Here is a 21447-nt window from a genome sequence, read left to right as displayed (position 1 = left end):
TGATATGTCAAACTAGAGTTTAATAAGGATCTATGTACAGATGGGGAAGATCTTGAGTCTTGACAATAAGGCTTACTGAGACCACAGTTAAGGCTTACTGAGACAGTATGGAGTGTGTATCCTATGTGTGTCAGTGCATTTAACTATGGTGGGTCTGTCTCCAAGATTACGATCTTCAACCGCAAGAGCAGCATCTCCATGATTTGACTTGCTTAGTTGGGTTCCATTCAAAGGTCATTTTCCCAATTTTCGGACAAATCACAAACAAACATGACCCGGAGAAATGACACCATAATTATGTATTTTTCTATTAACTTTTTAAAATAGATATTTGATTATTTAAACTTATAATCATATTCTATGTAGACATGGGTTGTTTTCTGGCTTCTGGTGATTGCAATATTGCATCCTAGTTTGTTTCTCGACCTACAACAAATTTAACTTATGATATACAGAATAAACTGAGTGTAATACCTGATGATTCTCATAATCACAATTATGTTCTGTAATTCACATATTGGTATTATATAATACCAATAAAACTATGTGTAACATATTCAACAATGTTTTGTTTATAATGTTAGTATTAAAGGTTTCTAACATGAACTACTTTATAATATGACAAAGTAAATAGTATATAAAAAAAACTTGAATGAATCACATCGAGCCTTGCACATGGGTGCTCCAAAGAAATAAAAGATTTTATGAAGAATATGAACGCTACAAATAAACAAATATCTTCTAATAAACACAACCAAATCCTAGCTCCTTTTAGGCTTACAATCATACAAACACCAAAGTCTAACTTCATTATGCACATTTTCTGCAACCCTGAATATCACACAAGTAAATCAAAGAAGCTGCCAATCATCTTTTGCAGAGTCTTCATCATCATCGGCTGCATCAAAGGAATCAACCTCATGGGTCCTGCTGGTGCCGCTTGCTTTTGGTGAATGACGGGCCTCAGTTATTGTGAATAACGGAGCACCATTCGATTCTGTGGCTAGCTCGGATGCCCGTGAACAAAAGTCATCAAAATCATCTACAAGAAAAGTCAACATGGTCAATGTAAAAACAATCAATCTTTTGCAATTGAAAAATGACCTAAGATAGCCAGGTTTTTAGATGCCACATCGAAAAAAAAGTCAACATGGTCAAACCTTCCCGACATGTCATCATTTTGGACTGATAACCATGTCCAATTTACTTACATCGAAAGTATAGAAATTTTTAAAGTTGGTAATGTTAAATCAAAGAGTAAAATGCAACTTTTGTCACTGAGGTTTGGCCGATTTTGTGACTTTCGTCCAAAGCTTTGTTTTTCCGCATCTGGATCCAAAAGGTTTAACATCTTGCCATTTTCATCCAACTCGTTAACTCCATCCATTTTTTCTTCGTTAAGTCAGAGGTATTTTCGTCTTTTTTGTTAATTTAAAGAACAATTCGGTCTTTCTCAGGGGTATTCAGTCTTTTTACATAAAGTGAAAAAGACCGAATTGCCCTTTAAGTTAACAAAAAAGACGGAAATACCCCTGACTTAACAAAGAAAAATGGATTGAGTTAACGAGCCAGATGAAAATGGCAAGATTTCAAACCTTTTGGATCCAGATGCGAAAAAACAAACCTTTGGACGAAATGGCATTTACCCTAAATCAAATATTTTGAATGTTTTATGTTTTCTCTATACCTTAAACAGAAATCAAATAAAAATCTATCAGATATGTAACGCGTATACCTTTGTCTCGGCAATAAAACCCTATGGCCAGAGACGGGTCAATGGATTCGAGAGGAATTTGCCGTATAACACTGAGATTATGAATTTACGAGAGGTTAAAATAACAGAAAGAAAACTGTTAAATAATGAAAAAAAATAGCATGTTCATACTTGCAGTGATATGATGAAGTGTCAGCCACTAGATTATCCTTGCTGATGTTAACTGTCTGAAGATAATAAAAAAAATATTAAGTAAAATGAAATATACAGCTGCTGTGGTTTAGTAAGTGGAATCAAGGTTTGTACCTCGAGTATGACTCTAATACATTGAAATGTATATGTAAAATGAAATTATTTTTCAAGTTATATACGTGAGTAAATTACTTTTTGAGTCCCTGTGTTTTAGTGGTTTTAACTATTTGAGTCCAAAATCATTAAGTTTAACGCTCTGAGTCCCTAAACGCTCATTTTATAACATTTTGAGTCCTTGTGTTTTAGTGGTTTTAACCACTTGAGTCCAAAATCAAAAGTACAAGTGTTAAAAATTGGACTCAAAACGTTATAAAATGAGCGGTTAGGAACTCAAGCTGTGAAACTGAAACCTTTTGATTTTGGATTCAAGTGGTTAAAACCACTAAAACACAGAGACTCAAAAAGTAATTTACTCTATATACATGCAGAAATGTGACACACAAAAAAAAAATACTAAAATGAACACTACCTGTTGAACTTCATGGGGATCGAGATAAAAAACTTTATCATCTTGCACACCGACAAGATACGTTGAAGCACCAGGCCTACCACCCAAGATGCCAAGGCTCTGGGGAAACGTGAATGTGGCAGCCAGAAAAGGTAGATATCTGGTTATATAAAAAGTCAAATGGAAAATTAAAGACAAGTCAACAATCAAGAAACCCATAGAAACAGGTTAGTACATGGAATCATAAAAGAATACATCCTTAAGACACTATTCGTGTTCGTTCAATTAAACGAACGAACACACCGACAAGTGTTCGTGTTCGTTTGTATTCATTTGTGTTCATGAACACTTGTTTGTGTTCGTTTCTGTTCATGAACGCTTGTTTGTGTCCGTTTATGTTCATTTGTGTTCATGAATGTTCGTTTGTGTTCATGAACTGTTAGTGAACACATGTATTTCCTTAACAAACGAACACGAACAAGGCTTTGTTCGTGTTGGTTCGGTTTGTTTGCAGCACTACTTAAGACTATCATGTGGATACCCTTAACTTCTAAGATACCATTAATTACAAAAAAAAAAAGATTTTAAAAAAAATAAAATAATGACAAAATGATGTACCTAGGGTTTACTTTATCAAGACCTAGAACCAACGGAACCAGCAAGAGGAGAGGTGACCAGTCAACTTGGTTTCTAGAAAATTCTGAACAAATTCTCGAGGCATCTTCTATGCAAAGAACCGGTGCACCACCACGTTCCCCATCTTCATCTCCCGAAACAATATAAACGGCCATTGGAAATAACTTATCTTCCGGTTCATTTTTCTCAATCTTAGAGCGTGCAAGTGTCTCCCAGGTGCGACACATGGCGTATGGGCCCACCCATGATCCCGGAGCAAGTGCATAACTCTCTCCAGCTTTGAGAAGATTGTGAATGGAGAAAAGTGAATCCTCGGAATCACCAAACATGTGTAGTATTTCGATATAATCCCGATCAAATGGCTGTGCATCGTTAGCAAGAATAAAACAAGCATGAACAAGTTATCTGATGATTTGTCTATATGAATCCACATGGCTAAAAAAAACTAACGGAATACCAATTACCGGGGGCGTAGGTTTTCTCCAAGGTCTGCCTAGCCTATGAACTAGCAACGCCTGTCCACATTAACAACTTTAGATACATAGAAATATATATATATATGTGTGTGTGTGTGTGTGTGTCCTAACAGTAGTTCCTCATTTTGCTTATTGTGTTCTTTAAAAAAAGAGTAAAATGCTATTTCCGTCCCTAAGATTTGGCCAGTTTTGCGACTTTCATCCAAAGGCTTGTTTTTCTGCAACCGGATCCAAAAGGTTTGAAATATTGCCATTTTCATCTGGCTCGTTAACACCTTCCATTTTTCTCTGTAAAGGCAGGGGTATTTTCGTCTTTTTTGTTAACTTAAGGGTATTTTCATCTTTTTTGAATACTTGTACATTATGCAAAATGCTTGTGCGTAAAGTGAAAATGGCATTTTACTCTTAAAAATTATATAATTAATACCTGAGCAACTAGCATCTGACTGCTTCGAAGCATGCAACCCCAATTTACATCGCTGGTATACTTCGAATCACCAATAGATACAAAACCTGAATGTAATAATCGTTATCATAATATCATCTACCCTCGTGTACCATAATAACCTTCTATTTTCAAATAAAACCCTAACCTTTACGGTATGTCATCAAAATTCTTGAAGAAAAATCTTCAGAAAACGCAGCATATCCAGTGCTATGAACCGGTTCTTGCGACGGATCTTCCAAACAAATTTTATAGCAAACCCCTAGAAGCCATATATCACTTACGGAGTTAGAAACGTTAGTCTTGTACCCCAAAACGCGCTCCTGGATTCTCCTCATTGAACCACCGTTCATGACTCTCTTCACAGCAGCGGTCCAACCATGGTTTCCAGTACTAGTTTCTTGATTCTTCTTATGCGAGATTTTAGACTCACTGTGGATATCGAAAACTGAAAAGGCGGATACCAAGAAGCCGGACCACAATGAAGACTTTGGTGATTTGCGGTTGCTTGGCCCCGGTTCAGAACAGATGGAACCGCGAATTGTATCGGGAGAATCGGTTAAATTTGTTTCGGTCCTATCAGGTATATTCTTCATTACCTAACCATGAGCTGCACCAAAATGATTAACAAATGTTGGAATTGTGTTTACGTTTCTATATAGCTCTGAACCCAAAATAGGTAAGCCGACATTGCAAAATCAAATTTGGTACACAATTGAAATCATAAAATTATAGACCCAAAGACCTTAAACAAATATTATTATTATAGAACCCCCAAAGTAAAAAATATGATATGCCATCAAAAGGCGATATATCAATCATCAATGCACTTGTAACACGTGCATGTTACCTTATAAGTTATGATTTTAGGTAGATATTTGCCAAGATCTAAATTACACGTGCATTATAAGTTTATAACTAAGCCTGAAAAACGGACAGTTAGTGTCAATTTGGTTCATCCGTTCATGTCAAAACGGGTTCTGACCACAAATCCACAATATAGAAACAGTGGTATCTTAGTTAAATCTTCTGTTGGCAAAGCATTACATTTCCTAAAGTGGAATAAAAAATTGCAATGTCTACAATTTCCCAACATTCCAATATATGCAAGAGCGTAGTCTGAGTTGCATAAATCTTTTATAGACGCTTCAAACATGGTAATTACAGATATGTTGTCAAAGAGTAGGAAACTGATTAACTTTATACAGAGTCCACAATGCTCAAGTATATCAAACTGCACATGTTTAGTGATGCAAATGTTCCCCAAAACAGAAAAAAAGAACTACAAAATTTAAATTTAACACGGGTACCTCCCCCCCCCCCCCCCCACACTACACAATCATAACACTGAATGAATCACATAAACACCATAACGACACGTTTCAGTGAAAAAATCCTACAAACCAAATCGCCAAATCCATCAAAAAACCATATTCAGGGGCTGTTTGTTTACCTCTTAATAAGACATTTAATGGTTCAGACCTCTTACTGGTTCAGCACTTAATGGTTCAGACTGTTTGTTTCACGAGCAGATGTCTGAATGGTTCAGACATTTGCGTCTGAATGGTTAAGATTTATACAGAGTCTGGATGGTTAAGACCTCTAATCTGAATTGGTTAGACATTTGCCTCTGAACGGTTAAGCATTATACAGACTCTTAATGGTTCAGATCTCTTACTGGTTCAGCACTTAACCATTCAGATGTTGCCAAACAGACCCTCAACTTGAGAATCCATCATATACATCCTAAATCATGAATTCATGATGCTACAGTAATAATTTCAGATGTGTAACTAGGCCAAAACCGAAACAAATTCGTGCATAAGAAAGTGAAGAAACCCTAACCTGACTCGCGAAGGCGACTAAAAGATGATTCCGGCAACAAGCATATGCATGTCCAGTAACACCTAATTCTAAGTAAACCTAATTTAACCAAAATCAGCCCTATTTGAGTCAAAATTGCCAGCCCTAATTCTAAGTAAACCTAATTCTCAAAATAAATAGTAACAATAACAGCTCGAATTAGCAATAATATAGTCTATGAGATGACTCCTGAGCATTTTATCTAACCCTAGCTAAAATATCATTCACTCTCACCTAACATTCCTCAATTCATTTTCTAAATAATAAATGTATAATTAATCATACATAAGCAAAAAAAAAAAAAAAACAAAAAAAGAAAACAAAAAAACAATAAACATACAAACATAATATAACCACAACAATACTTCAAAATCAAAGCAAACAACAAATTTGTTGAAGAAATTTACAACTAAAATTCGAACACATGATCGATCAACTTACCGGTTAAATCGGAACTTCGAATCACATCAATCAGAAAGAAAAACTCGTAATTCGATCTGCGAAACAAAGAATTGTAAGTAAAAATGGAAGAAATAAAGGTTGTTTGTGTAGATTTGAAACCCTAATTATACGTATATTATTAGTATCTACCATTGTTGTATCTATAATCAATGAAATGAAGAAAGGTTTTAACGCTTACGCTAAATTTTAATATTAATGGCTACCTGCATATGACGCGCGTGACATCGACGTCCTTGAATTTTGAGTTGTAACGCTAACGCTAATCCGGTTAATACGTTTATATTGCGTATCCATTTAATAATCCCAATTTTTTATTATGTAAAATATATATAAGTTAATCTTTGCTTTCATCATTGGAGGTTATATCTTGTTTAGTTTACTTAAGTACTAGGTACCCCGTGTATTACACGGGTTTAATAAATATAATTTTAGATACTAAATAAAAAACAATATATTTTTATAAACATCATTTATTACACATGTTGAGTAAATATAATTTTATACATTAAATAATAAAAAAAATTATCTTTAAGAACCTCGTGTATTGTGCGAGTTGAATAAACGTAATTTTATATACTAAACAATAAAAAGTTATCTTTAAAAAAAACAGGTGTATTCACGGGTGGAAGAAATGCAATTTTATATGCTAAATAATGAAAAATTATATTTAAAAAAAAAAACTCTGTTTATTATACGGGTTGAATAAATTTAATTTTATATAGCAAATAATAAAAACATGTTATATCTTTAAAAACTCGATGTATTACACGGGTTTATCTATTGCTAAAAAAATCTTTCTAAATCAAAATAGATTTTTTATTATTTTTTAAATTAGGTTAATACTATTTTAAATTTTTTGTTTGATTAATAAGTTGTTTAATATAATCTCTAGTTAACAATAATAACATTAACAATAAATAATATGCATGTTTATCTACTGTTAAGTGAAACAATGTTTTTTAATTAAGACTTTACGATTTGAAGTTTTAGTTTAGATAAGACTTTACTATTTGAAGTTAAGTTTATGCCAGTGATTTAGAGTTGATAAGATTTATATTAATTTAATTAATATTTAAGACGAAAATGTTGAGTTTTCCGGCCAAAAAATGTTTTTCCGGCAACAGGATACTGACGACGTTAGAGTTCCGTTAATCAGGGTCTATTGGAGGCCAATATGTTAAAAGTTGGGAATGCCAGTTGTTATTTTTAAAGTTAAGATTGTTGATAGCCAACGACGAATAGTTGACATTATTAAAATCCAACATTTTATTTTTATAAATTCATAATTTGATCATCACACTCTAGACACATTAAGTTTTTAGCTTCCTTGTTGGATAACAATGATTTGTAAATATGATCCTCTTTATTTGTTTCTTTTTTTCAACAAAACCAACACCATAAAAGTCATAGAAAAATATTTGATCAAAAGTGTTGTCACTATCGTTTATTTTCTATAGAGTTTCTGTTTCTTTTCTTATAAATAATATTTAAGTTTATGCAATGATTTATAGTTGATAAGATTTTATATTAATTCAATTAACATTTAATAATTTAAATCAAATAATAATTATCTACAATTAAGGATTGTCTAGAATAATGACAAGTGTCTCTTTATTGGTTTCTTTTATTATATAGTATAGATATAGATTAGAGTTGATAAGATTTATATTAATTTAATTAATATTTAAGATGAAAATGTTGATTTTTCCGGCCAAAAAATGTTTTTCCGGCAACTGGAGACTGACGACGTTAGGGTTCCGTTAATCAGGGTCTATTGGAGGCCAATATGTTAAAAGTTGGGAAAGTTAAGATTGTTGATAGCCAACGGCGAATAGTTGAAATTATTAAAATCCAACATTTTATTTTTATAAATTCATAATTTGATCATCACACTCTAGACACATTAAGTTTTTAGCTTCCTTGTTGGATAACAATGATTTGTAAATATGATCCTCTTTATTTGTTTCTTTTTTTTAACAAAACCAACACCATAAAAGTCATAAAAAAATATTTGATCAAAAGTGTTGTCACTATCGTTTATTTTCTATAGAGTTTCTGTTTCTTTTCTTATAAATAATATTTAAGTTTAGGGGAATTGGCCTCTAATAATCCCACCTAGATCTTATTGGCCATTAATAATCCCACCTCAGAATATTCCCCCCACCAGTCCCACCTTTCACCTATTTTTCCTACAATGGTCCCCCGTTAAAAAAAATTTAACGGAGTTAAGCTTTTTTCCAAATTACAAACAGATTTTTTAGGCATTTTGATCGGGACGATGATACGAGTCCATTGATGTAAAACTTACATCGAAATGGTGCTCCAAGTGACTTGATTTTGGTTAATTGGAAATTTAAACACCCGAATTGAAGCGTCGTTTTCATCGTTTGGAGCACCGTTTCGAGGCAAGTTTTACATCAATGGACTCGTATCGTCGTTCTAATCAAAAGCCCTAAAAATCTTTTTGTAATTTGGAAAAAAGCTTAACTCCGTTAAGTTTTTTTAACGGGGGACCATTGTAGGAAAAATATGTGAAAGGTGGGACTGGTGAGGGGAATATTCTGAGATGGGATTATTAATGGCCAATAAGGTCTAGGTGGGATTATTACAGGCCAATTTCCCTTAAGTTTATGCAATGATTTATAGTTGATAAGATTTTATATTAATTCAATTAACATTTAATAATTTAAATCAAATAATAATTATCTACAATTAAGGATTGTCTAGAATAATGACAAGTGTCCCTTTATTGGTTTCTTTTATTATACAGTATAGATAGATTGTTTAAGTAAAGATTAAATATCTAAAAGTTAGGGATTAGAATTTTATATAGAATATCGGTAGTGTACTATATCAATATCGAAGGAACGTATACAGTATAGTAATCGGTTTTGAATCTAGCATAATTTTGTTATTGGTACCATGTGGTACAGTACAAGTTTGGGATTTTAAGAGTCTCGTATCATATTGGTACCAACCAAACATATACGGTACAATATTCGGTTTTGGTTTTAGCAAAATATCGGTATCGGTAATATGCGGTACGTACTGGTTCAAAACAATATCATTATCAATCTCATCCCTAAGTTTGAGTGTACATCTTCAAACTGAAACAATTTAAGTAATTATATCGAATGACAATAATATATATAACGAGTTTTAGCTTAAAGTTTAACTTTATAATATAAGGCTGAAGGGTGTTGGGAACATGGGTTAGGTCATCAATCATCACGTAGAACCATTAATGGATTGTTACACGACCCACTTGTCTCATCCACCATAGTTGTCATGGATTAAACCATAACAACTATAGACCTCCTTTCCTTTTTCAATATTTCTTTTTCCTTTTCATAAAAATAAATTAAAATAAGGGATTAGTGGTCTGGGTCATGACCACACCCTTAGGATAGTGGTTTTAGATGATAGACTAGAAGTAGATAATATGACGCTGATGTGAATGGTCATGGTGACTATAAGAGTAATGACCACACCCTATAGCCTAATATGATACATGTTTTCTTTTTAAAAAAATCATAATAATGTTCAAATTTAACAAGTTAAAGAGACTTTTATATGCAAAACATTAACTTGAGAGACTTTTGTAAGAAAACAGAATATATTTGGTTTTTTTTTTTTTTTTTTTTTTTTTTTGGTATTTGCCATTTTACGTAATCATTCTCAAAATTTGTTTTCATCAAAATTTGGAGATCTAACTATTAGTAAAAGAAAAAACAATATGATTCATTCAAAATCTCCCCATAATCAAGTTTGTTTGGACTTTTAAAGATAAGTTTAAAGCTACATTAATCCTTTTGTCTCCCAAATTGTATGTCACATTGATCCTTTTGTAGTTTTGTTTACATCCACACAACAAAACCCAATCCAACTTTTGCCAAAAATAGAAATAGTATAATAGCATAAATGTGACCCAAAAAAACTTACCAAACAAGGTCACTTTGTTCTTGTACATTAAAATAAATGTCCTTATACGCTTCAAGCGCGCAATAAACATATATATAAGAGTTCCCAAAAATTAGCAACGAACGTAAAACATCCAACATTAGTTGATACTACTTATACCTCCTCAACATTAGTTGATACTACTTATACCTCCTCCGTCTTTATCGTTAACAGAGAACCGAACCACTATGTATACACCAATGTGGTTTTATAAACTTGACACAAATATATAAAACTCGTACACGAATTTCTCTAATTCTCAGCTGCAGCTACAGCATTCATGTTACTTGGTCCACCATTGACGATCGAATCCTTTGTCACATTGTATGGAGCCGAAGACATTACCCTGTATAATCAAACATTGATATAAAAAAAGGAGTTAAATGCCAAAATGGTCCCTGAGTTTAGGTCATTTTTGTTACTTCTGAACCCCTAAGGTTTCATTTTTGCCATTTTCATCCAATTGGCAAACTGGATTAGAATTTTCCGTTAACTTTTCCTCTTTTTGTCGTTTCCTCATTTAAATGAAGGGTATAATCATTGGCGAAGCCACGCCCCCCCCCCCCCCCCCCCCCCCCACCGCCACAAATTTTCCGAAACCCGGGGGGCGGCAACGTATATACCTATACGAAAGTACTATTCATAACACTACACATCGATAAGTTCGGGCCGCGGGGGGGGGGGGCTCAGGGGTAGCCTAAGCTGCACCCCTGGGTATAATCGTCATTTTATGCCATAATATATTTTAATTAACTGAGGATAACGACAAAAAAATGGAGAAGTTAGCAAAAATTCTAACCCAGTTTGTAAATTGGATGAAAATGGCAACAAAAATGAAACCTCAGGGACCCGGATACAAAAAGTTTTATTTTTTTGACTGAAGTGGCAAAAATGGCCTAAACTCAGTGACCATTTTAGCATTTTACTCTATAAAAAAGTAATCTTTAATGGTAAAAGATACTAACCCAACAAAAAAAAACTACATTTTGACATTTGACTATTGGGTTAAATGACCAAAATACCCTTTACGGTGCATACCTTTCTTTGCGCTTCTCAAGAAACCGAGCCAAGGATGCTTTGCGCGCTTGCGGAACAGCTGCATACAACGAATTTATTGTCAACTTCCATATATATAACCAAATTTATGTAAACAGCTTAAAAAGGATAACATATTACCTGACTGCATAACTTGTTCAAGTGAGCCGATAGCTCTAGGGGTATCCGCTTTAACTATTTTAGCACCTTCGTCTTTGTTAGTAGGTCTAAAAGGGTGCGAGGACACAGACATTGGGCTCGAGATGGCTGAGCAGGGCTGTGGGTTAATCGGTTGGGTCATATAAACCGCATCCGCTACTGGTGTTCGTGAAACAGGCGCCTGGGCTTGAACCCTAGGCTGAGGTGTGCTCGCAGACGCACCATTTGCCGCCAAGAACATGATAGCTTGAGCCTGTATAAATTAGTGAAACCATATAATGAAGTCTCGAGCCTTTTCATCAAGATTTTATTATAAAAAAAATAAAAAAATAAAAAATAAAAATTGACGAGAAAGATTTCATACCTTCTCGGGGGAGATATCATTGTACACGTTAACCGTTCCACCGTAAAAGATGGTTAGTTGAGCAGGAGCACAAGAAGGCTTCGAATTGTACCACGGTTCGGTGGTTCCAGCAAGGAAGGAACCGATAGATGGAACCGCAACTCCGTGTTGCTTAATGGGTGCAGCGCTAAACTGAGCCCTGTAGAAAGGGTGGCTCATGGAAATAGGAACCGCTTGCTTAGCGTCGTTGAGAATTTGCACGGAAAATGGACTCTGTTGCACAGGATAAGTAGCCATTGAAAAATGAGTGCCGCCTTGCCTACTAGGACCAATGCTTTTCTAAAATAATAAAATGCAGCGTAAATAATAAATATATATCGACATATCATATCGGTTGCTTAATATTAGGGCTGCAAACGAACCGAACAAACACGAACAAGACCTTGTTCGTGTTTGTTTGTTAAGAAATATATGTGTTCGCGAACCGTTCACGAATACTTATCGAACGGGATTTTATGTTCGTGTTTGTTTGTTAAGGAAATGAACTTGTTCGTGTTTGGTTGTTAATTTTAGGCAACGAACAAAAACGAACGTTGACGAACACAAATGAGCACAAACTAATGTTCATGAACACAAATGGAAACAAACGACCACAAATAATCGTTCATGAACAGAATATATAATACACTGACACTTATTAGATATTTAGTTTTTCGGAATTTTGAAGTACTTAAATAAATATAAAAACTAAAAACACTAATGAACTATCGAACACAAACGGACATGTTACTGAACGTTCACGAACATAAACGAACGAACACGGCCTCTGTTCATGTTTGTTCATTTAACTAAACGAACGAAATTTCTTGTTCGTGTTCGTTTGTTTAATAAACGAACGAACACAAACAAACTTCCCGCCGAACGGTTCACGAACTGTTCGCCGAACGTTTGGTTCGTTTGCAGCCCTACTTAATATATCCAATTATCTTGTACTAATTATTTGGTGAACTTTAAGACAATTTTAAGAAAATCTTTGATTGCTTGGTTTTAAAAAGCGCGACCCCCCCCCCCCCTGAGGATTTTAGGTCCCAAAAGTCGAGGTGCACGTTTAGAGCTTCACGTTCGCAAGGCGTTGCTCTATGTACAACCAAAAGCCGCATCCTTTCATATCCTTCTTACATATCAACCGTTTCATCAAGTGAACTATTTATAATCGTTTCATTCTTTTCGTTCGTTTTTTTCAAATCAGCCTCCTCCAAACCCTAACTTTGACCAATTTTGGCACACACATGTACATGACAAATGAGGCGTTTTTCCAGTTTGTGCGCCTTGCGACTCAGGCACGCGCTTTTCAAAACCAAGCATCATTCCATAGGAAAAAACATGTATCAACTATCAATTACAAACTCTGCTAATAAACGAACCTGGATTTCGCCTGTTTGACGGTTTTTTGGGCCATCAAAACCATCTGCACCTGATACATTAATACACCAACACAATTAATTTCAATTGTTCACAACTTTCATCCTATGCAGTTAATATCGGTGATATATCGGTGAGATATCGGTTATATCGGTCATATCGGTCCCCCAGTAAAATATCGGTGTCAAATATCGGTAACGATATTATCGGCGATATTGACCGATATTTGACCGATATAACCGATATCTCACCGATATTTGACCAATATAACCAATATCTCACCAATATTTGACCGATATAACCGATATATCACCGATATTTGACCGATATAACCGATATATCACTGATATATGTAAATTTTGCATTATATTAAAATTACCGATATCCCACCGATATCTCACCGAGATAACCTATATCTCAAATATCGGTCCTTGACCGATATCCGATATTTTACCGCATTAACTGCATAGCTTTCATCAACTTAAAAGACACTCAAAAAAAAATTAAAAAAAAAAAAAAAAAAAAAAAAACAGAGATCCTTTACCTGACAGATGCCACTTAGCTGCAGAGCTCTTTGAATACACTGCATGTAATTAAAAATACCCAAATTAGATCTTTCTAAAATTCAACCTTGAATTACACCCAAAATACTAAAAAAAAAAAAAAAAAAAAAAAAAAAAAAAAAAAAAAAAAAAAATCATAAATTGATTTCTATATAAAAAGGGGCCTGTTCAATTCTGCTTTTGAACAAATAAAGCAACTTCAAACTAACACATGCAATAAATTCCATAAATAACCGACACACAATTTAAGCAAAATAATCCCAATATAATTGCAGATTCAACAGTTTAAACTACCAACGTAATTAACTTCAATTCAGTTTGTAAAAAGGGGTCAAATTAGGTCAAAATAATGAAGAAAAATGTAAGAAAAAGAACCTGATTCTTTGCATACTTCAACAGCTTCTTCATCTTTGACCACAACCTTTGAATCTTTTGAATTCAAACCCATGAAATCCCTTTCCATCTTTGAACTAAAAATAATAATTATTTATCAAAATTAATGGAACAAAGACGCCTAAAAATATAAAAAGAATTGAAACCCAGAAATCTTGAAGAGCCTTTGGATTACCTTGAAGTTTAAAACCCGGATTACAGCGAGAAAAATGCGCCTTTGCAAAAGTGTGTGTTTTGTGTGTGTGTGTGTGTGAGAGAGAGAGAGGGAGAGAGAGATTAGGGGGTGTGATTTTTATGTAGCGTAGCTCACCACGTGCTTGAGCTTCTTAAAAACTAAGGTTTTGATGGGTCGGGTTCTGGTATGGATCATTGTTTCATGGTTTCAGATATTTATTGCGGGTTTGACTGAGTTGATCCATTAGCATGTGTTCCTGGTCCAATTAGTCTAACAGATAGATGTGGTAAATCGTGTTTTATCAGGTTTAACAGGTCTCTGACGAGTAACGACGCGTATAACACAAGTATTAAACATGAATACAACTCGTTTAACTATTTTATATCTCATGTCTATAACACAGTTTTATATTTTATGTATCAAGAAAAAGAAATGATGGATTCTAACATCATAATTTTATTTATTTTAAAAAGGTAAAAAATTATGTTGTGTACTTTTTAAGTAAACAGGTCTAACCGTATCTTACACATATATCTATTGTCAGCCCTACTGACAGGTTAGTCTTACTTTTTTTTTTTTTGAAAACGTTGCTTGGGACTAAACACCTTTAGTTGTCTATTATGTAAGAATTACGAGTTTATCAAACTAGATGTAGACATATGGTATATATCGATGGCAATTATGTCAAATTAATGTGTTGGAGCTTATGAACTAGAGAACAACTAATCCACACACTAAAAATTAAATAGTAAAAGCTCCTCACAAACCAACCAATCTTGTAAATTAATATATATGGGAAATTACATTTTGTATCATTTTATCTTATATTTATTTCTAAGATTTAAGAAGTAATGGTTATTTTTTATTATTTTAATAATTTATCTTATGTTTAGATAATTAGATCCCCTCTTTGTATAATATATATATTTTAAAAACAATACATGTATCTTACAGAGTTAAGTTCTGTTCTCGTGTCTAAGGTTTGCTCACATCAACCACTCGAGTCTAAACTTCAAAATTTTATCATATCGTCTCCTGACATTCCACATGTTTAATCTTGTCCTTTTCACTCACTATGTTACAATTTTGTTGCAAATTGATCAAAACAACCTTAGTTGGAACGTCAGGACATGTTTTGGACGTTGGATTCAATTACTTTTTACTTAATAATTTAATATGAGAAAATATATAGGGCAAAACCGTACTTTTAACTATAAAAAAATAGCTAGTGGAATCAAAAGAATTAAATATACGGGATATGAATATAAGAAAAAGTCAGAAAACTATTATTTATAAGTTATTAAAATTGATGCAAATTGAATCGTGGGGTGGAAGCATAAACATGTCTATACCTAATAGCATTATATAATAAAAATGAATTAAATTAAAAAAATATACACATGTGAATTTAATGTATAAATATATACGTGGACTAAACAAAAACCCATGGTTTTGCACATACCAGTCGTCCCCACAAACACAAAATAGATGCTTTTCATGTCGTTGTTTTATGTAAAGTAACTTGTAAGTTGACTGCCCCACCAATTATATTATATTTATTGTTAAAAAAAGTGTATTGTTTTGTTTACTATAAATATTAAAAACAATGTGATGTTTAAGTTTTAAAAAATGGGAGCATATGACAGATAGATTTACTATTTACTCAACGTTTGTGAGTGAAAAGTAAATATATATCACTAGTGATAGTAAATAATGACACCCCCTTTTAGTCATGGATATATAAGTATTTGAATTAAAAATACTATTAAAAAATCATATTTTAGTTTTATATAATTCTAAACTAGGTCAGAATCTCGTAATTTTTTTTAACGGGTTGAGGATTGAACGTCAAGAAGGATTAGGTTTCTTAAATCTAATATTTATCATTGTAATTTTGTGATAATGAATAAAAATAGTAAAGTTAATTGACATTATTTGTTGCATTCTCATGACTTCTTATTATGTCCTTATCCATTTTATAATTTTTTTTTACTGATTAACATTTGAATTTCATTCCAATCATCAGGGCAAATTATATAAGGATAGCAGGTAGGCGAGCAACAAACTGCGTCGTCATCCCTTTCTGAATAGAAAACCTTAATCTACTAAAAACAAAGCCTCGCCCCTGAGGGGTCGAAAAGTTGTTGTGGACCACGCGCTGAACTCTAGACAAGAACCGAACTGCCTCTGGCGCCAAGGAGTCGAACGTGTCAAACGCCAGGGGGACAAAGGCATGCTGATTATCCTCACAAGCTTTCGCGTGCTTTTCCACCTTCTTCGACTCGGCTTTCAGTACCGCTTGCCCCGCCACAAACCCATTTTCCCGGAACCCAACTAGGGGGGATACACCTGTGAGATCGACACAAGCATGTTTCCCGCCCTCCCAACCAAAAACTAGCACGTCAGTCGGGCGTAGGGTGGATCTCCCCTCCGACGGGTCTGTGAGAAAATTAACCGGTGCCTCTTTCTTTGCCGAGATCCCTGCTCGTATGAGAATATCCATTAACGCGTCTCGAACAAAGTTATGGCGATACTTAAACCCCGGCAACTCTCTACAGTGTAACGCATGCTCCCCGTATTTATCCAGGCATGCTTTACGGCAGACTGGGCAAGTTTCATCATTCGGGAACATGGGGATCATCAAACGGTACTTAAGGATTGACCGATACTCCACCGCTGACATACGTTGACCCAAACCTTCAACAGGAATAACATTTAAGAAATCCTGGGCGTAAGGCCTCTGTAGGCATTCAATGATGGCTTTCTGGCGGGGGGGGACAAATGAAAATCTTCTCCCAAACTTTGTGCGATTCGACAACAAAGGGCATTCGCCAAAGTTTTTTGTGGCTTTTTGAGGGCGGTGTCCTTGTTAGAGAAACCGCCGAGATCAAAGTCAGGTAGAGATTCATGCAAGCGTTCCCAGGCGCTGGCATAATCCGGATTAGTGTTTGCAACCCCGCTGTTACGTAAGATGTGGTCCTACAACTCCCAAGATTGAGACCTCGCGAAGCAAAACCGAACGGTCAACTAAGTTGAAAGCATTGGAAAAATCAACCGTAAGCATGGCCAGTAAGCCATCTGAATGAAATGAATTAAGGAACCTGTTAGCGCTGTGCAGCACTGCCTCCACCCCATTGGGGACCCCCACCCCAAATTGGTAGTCCCCCAAGTACTTAACAGCTTATTTCCCAAATTTCTTCGTCGCTACTTTGGAGACTAATCTTCTCCAAATTGCCCCCACAGCGATGGGGCGAATTCCATTATCAGGCTTCAACAAAGGGGTTAGGGGCGCCGAAACAACAAAATTCGCGAGCGCCTTAGGACATAACCCCCTAGCCAAAGGTTTACCACTTCAGTGATGGCAGTAAGGAGTCCCGATGCAGGCGTCGACCCCTCGCCACTAAGAGCGTCCAACAGGTGTTGGGCTCGAAGGCCATCTCGCCCACAAGATGTCCCTTTTGGAAAAGATTTCACACACCTGTGGACGCAGTCTTCATCCACGGATAGCGCAGGTTGGGAAAGAGGGGCAGAAGGGTTCAGGGGCGGCGCAAAGGGATGTTTGTCAATAAGGGCTTGCATGGTAGATTCCCCCCGGGGAGCAACCCCACTGGAACACAACACCTTAACTGCAGCAGTGAAGTGACCATCGCTCACTTTCCTGAGACATTGCTTGATGTTGGGGCTAACCTTCTCAGCTATCTCCCGTTGTGCCTCCCCCCCCCACGCACGACCCGTTCTCCACTATCGGCAAGGAGGGAATTGACCAAACCCTCAAAACCAGAGCCCTCCTTCCACATAGCTAAGGCCCGCAAAATACTATCACATTGCAAGGACTTTCGATTACCCGACCTTCGCTCTTGCCTGGAAGACGACTTAACCACCTTAAGGGTACAACGGGGTAAGAGCAAGAGTTTGACCCAGCTTTCAACAGTCCCAGGGGAAGCTACTACTTTATGGATGGCACCTGTCAAAGCTTGTGCGAATGCCAAACAACAGCTTGGGGGGATGCTCTTAACGGTTCGAACCGGAAGGGAGAAAACACGTTCAAGAAGAGCGACATCTCCCATCACTCCCTGCGGGTTCCTAAGCCCAAAAACCATCACATGATCTTGGGGCCTTAGGATCCCCACGACGAAATCCTCATCAGATTGAAAGATTCACTTAGTATATATTGTTTAGGTGGTTGTTGTGGTTCGATCTTTATTCAATTCTTTTTTTTACTCCAATTTACAAAATAAAACATGTCAAGATTTGAGTAATTAAAGAATCGGAGTCGCCTCAAATCTATAAATGTTGGAATTCAACCTTGAGCCGCAACTCGGACTCACGACCTGGCGCCTTGAGATGCGGATGGGAGACAAGGCATGTTTCATTGAGATGCTACTTGCTTCAAGTTGAGGTTTTACACGTGTGTCGTGACTAAGAACAAACAAGATACAACTAAATGTCAAGTAAGACGCAATTGGTGACACATAAAGGCGTGAGCCATGGGTGAAGTTGAGATGTGGTTAGGATTCAACTGAAACTGAGATGCGACTGGGTTCGAGTCGAAGCTTGAATGCAGTTGGTGACGAGTCAAAGCTTATAGGTGAAGTTTGTTTAAATTCCCTAAGCATGCAAGTCGAATCCAAGTTAGATTATAATATAATTCATTTATTGCGTATCTTCTAACTTTTAAATATTTGAGTCAGTCTCGGTTACTTGTCTAGTAAGATGGGGAAGTAGTAAAATAACCCATGTTTGGGTCTAGGTATCATTGTAATCGTTTCTTCGAGTTACTCGGTAACAAAAAGAGTCACACAGGTTGTGCAACGACCTGAGTTTGGGATCTAGGTTTGTGGTTGGATTTCGATCTTTAGTTTCAACAATAAAAACCTCAAAATTGAATAACGACCTCAATTTTATCTAGCTAGATACTGTTGTCAAATCTTTTGGTTAAATTAAATGGACAATGATGACTGGGGCACCTCTTGCTTTGGTAGGCTCAAGATTCATGAATTTGTAAGACTATGGGGTGTGGAGGAGGGTAGTCCTCAAAGGATGCTCCACCACGTAGGCGTTCACGTAAGCGGGTGTGAGGATGGGCCTAAGGGGGATGGACCTAGGGTGTGGGGGATGGGCCTCATATATACATACATATGTATGTATGTATGTATGTATGTATGTATGTATGTATGTATGTATGTATGTATGTATGTATGTATGTATGTATGTATGTATGTATGTATGTATGTATGTATGTATGTATATGCGTGTGTGTATAAAGAAGAAAAGAGGGAGAGAGCAGGCCCGTGTTAGGCGTCGGAGGCATGAAAGAGACGACTGGGGCAGCCCTAGGGGGCAGTGTGCTGGCATGACGTCGCAGTCCGCCGACCCTAGGCCGGTACATACCGCGTAGCCTAAGTTAAAAATGTGGCTAATGCATTCATGGGTTATGGAAATTTAATTTCCATAAAATATTGGGCTTGAGAGCATCACAATCACAATGTTTGTAGGTTAACTATATCAAGACTTGTACTAAAGCGAGCCTATAGAGTAAAAAAGTGTGTTGGTCATTCCATTAAAAAAAAACTGAAAAAGAAAATAAATAATAAGGTCGGCCAGGCCAATAATGGGCCGATGTGATGAGAAGTGCATGCATGGGCAGAGGCCCAAAGTTTGGTCAAAGCATATTCACGTGGGAGAAGGCAGATAATTGGGTAATGGGCAGCAGGCCAAGATGCATGAATGTGGATGATGATTCCACAATTGTGGCTCTATCTATTGCTTCGAAAGAAGATATAGTATAGCCATCCATTTCTGATTTTCAATGAACAAATCTACAAAAATATATATAGAAATATTTTGTTATAAAGAGATAAACAAGAATATGCATGCATTCATCACAAATTGAATAAACAAGTATCATATTCGATTGATGTGTTTGACAATAATGGTATAGCAATAGTAATATCAGAAATGACTAATGCATATATATTTTTTTAGTATACACTAGTCTTAGGATCCTGTAAAAAGAACATTTTTCGTGAGAAGTCATAAGAATTGACATCTAGACATTATGTTTTAGACTTAGGCTTAAAACACCATGATGTTTTGGCAAGAAAAACACCAAACATAACAATTTAAGACACAAGTAATGAATTCTAGGCTTAAAACATAAAACACTATGCCAAGAACGTTAAGTAGTGTGTTTTAAGTGTTAAACAGTGTGTTTTAGTTGTGTTTTAAATTTCACGCCTATAATACGTTGCATTGTGTTTTAAATTGCTATGTTTGGTGTTTTTCTTTACAAAACAACCCAAAACATCATGCATAAGTCAAAAACATGATGTCTACATGTCAATTCCTATGTCTTCTCACACTTCTCACAAAAAGGTCCTTTTTACAGGAACCTCACCCGTATACACTATTTACTAATTTGGTTATTCGAATCAACACAAATTTAAATAGTTCTTTTATTTATTATAATTTTTATTTTTTAAACCCGAATTTGATTCGGTTGTTTAAATTATTTCAATTTCAAAACTTTTAACTTTGAATAACCTGATATCAAATCCGGTAAGCAGCACAAAGTGCATAGTTATTTTTTCCGAATCCATAACACTTAGAATCAAGGATGGTTATTTGGTACCGGATACCGGTACCGAATCAGTTATTTTCAGTACCGGTACTGGTATCCGTTTTCTTGTTTTTCGGTACCGCTCATCTCCACTTTGAATCGTCAGCATTTTATTTTGGCGATTTCAACAACCCAATGGTTTGGGGTTCACCGCTTCCTCTATATTTAGTTTCTTCAAACGTCTTAGGAGATGATACATAAACTAAACATAATAGTTTTATGGAGTTGAGCTAAGTTGTTAGTTATTAGATGTTATATATTGAGTTATTACAAAGTAAATGCTGAAAATTGCACATCATATGACTTTTTTTTGAACGGTCAACAAATCTTTCAAATGGGCTACTGGCAGTGTTGTAGAGATCGCTAGGCGTCAGTCGGGCGGTGGAGTACTGACTAGGGATTAATCAGGATTAATCGGATCGGAATTTATATATATAATTTTTAAATTTATATATATACACATACATTAATATCAATATAAT

The 21447-nt window shown here is 35.5% G+C and overlaps 2 protein-coding genes across 5 annotated transcripts; both read right to left on the bottom strand.

The window, feature by feature from the left end:
• Positions 1-631: 631 nt before the first annotated feature.
• LOC110871946 (cysteine protease ATG4) lies at positions 632-6518 on the bottom strand. 2 transcript variants are annotated; one of them, XM_035976409.1, is made up of 10 exons: positions 6500-6518; positions 6276-6331; positions 4120-4581; positions 3954-4039; positions 3515-3565; positions 3033-3412; positions 2436-2574; positions 1886-1941; positions 1736-1806; positions 632-1042 (listed from the first exon to the last, which is right to left on the bottom strand). In XM_035976409.1, the coding sequence occupies exons 3-10, from the start codon at positions 4565-4567 to the stop codon at positions 852-854; spliced, it is 1422 nt and encodes a 473-aa protein (XP_035832302.1). In that variant the 5' UTR covers positions 4568-4581; positions 6276-6331; positions 6500-6518; the 3' UTR covers positions 632-851. The 2 variants fall into 2 exon arrangements, with proteins under 2 accessions (XP_035832302.1, XP_035832301.1); XM_035976408.1 differs by lacking the exon at positions 6500-6518 and adding an exon at positions 6426-6469.
• Positions 6519-10183: 3665 nt separating this feature from the next.
• On the bottom strand, positions 10184-14495 carry LOC110871947 (protein TIFY 3). 3 transcript variants are annotated; one of them, XM_022120713.2, is made up of 8 exons: positions 14347-14495; positions 14154-14248; positions 13760-13798; positions 13218-13267; positions 11815-12132; positions 11433-11703; positions 11295-11352; positions 10184-10602 (listed from the first exon to the last, which is right to left on the bottom strand). In XM_022120713.2, the coding sequence occupies exons 2-8, from the start codon at positions 14239-14241 to the stop codon at positions 10509-10511; spliced, it is 918 nt and encodes a 305-aa protein (XP_021976405.1). In that variant the 5' UTR covers positions 14242-14248; positions 14347-14495; the 3' UTR covers positions 10184-10508. The 3 variants fall into 3 exon arrangements, with proteins under 3 accessions (XP_021976405.1, XP_021976407.1, XP_021976406.1); XM_022120715.2 differs by having other exon boundaries at positions 11815-12066; XM_022120714.2 differs by having other exon boundaries at positions 14154-14241; positions 14347-14473.
• Between the last annotated feature and the right edge of the window lie 6952 nt (positions 14496-21447).

The sequence above is a fragment of the Helianthus annuus genome, chromosome 8 (assembly GCF_002127325.2).
Source record: "Helianthus annuus cultivar XRQ/B chromosome 8, HanXRQr2.0-SUNRISE, whole genome shotgun sequence".
Lineage (NCBI taxonomy): Eukaryota > Viridiplantae > Streptophyta > Magnoliopsida > Asterales > Asteraceae > Helianthus > Helianthus annuus.
Note: the sequence above shows the minus strand (reverse complement) of the source record. Positions and strands in the feature narration are given on the sequence as shown.

Excerpts from the sequence above, each read along its gene's own strand:
- LOC110871947 (XM_022120713.2), bottom strand. The coding sequence starts at position 14,241 with ATGGAAAGGGATTTCATGGGTTTGAATTCAAAAGATTCAAAGGTTGTG. Across the intron at positions 13,268-13,759 it reads AGCTAAGTGGCATCTGTCAG|GTGCAGATGGTTTTGATGGC; the intron begins GTAAAGGATCTC and ends TTAATGTATCAG. Across the intron at positions 10,603-11,294 it reads CTTGAGAAGCGCAAAGAAAG|GGTAATGTCTTCGGCTCCAT; the intron begins GTATGCACCGTA and ends TTGATTATACAG.
- LOC110871946 (XM_035976409.1), bottom strand. The coding sequence starts at position 4,567 with ATGAAGAATATACCTGATAGGACCGAAACAAATTTAACCGATTCTCCC. Across the intron at positions 4,040-4,119 it reads TTTGATGACATACCGTAAAG|GTTTTGTATCTATTGGTGAT; the intron begins GTTAGGGTTTTA and ends TATTACATTCAG. Across the intron at positions 3,566-3,953 it reads GTCAGATGCTAGTTGCTCAG|GCGTTGCTAGTTCATAGGCT; the intron begins GTATTAATTATA and ends TAATGTGGACAG.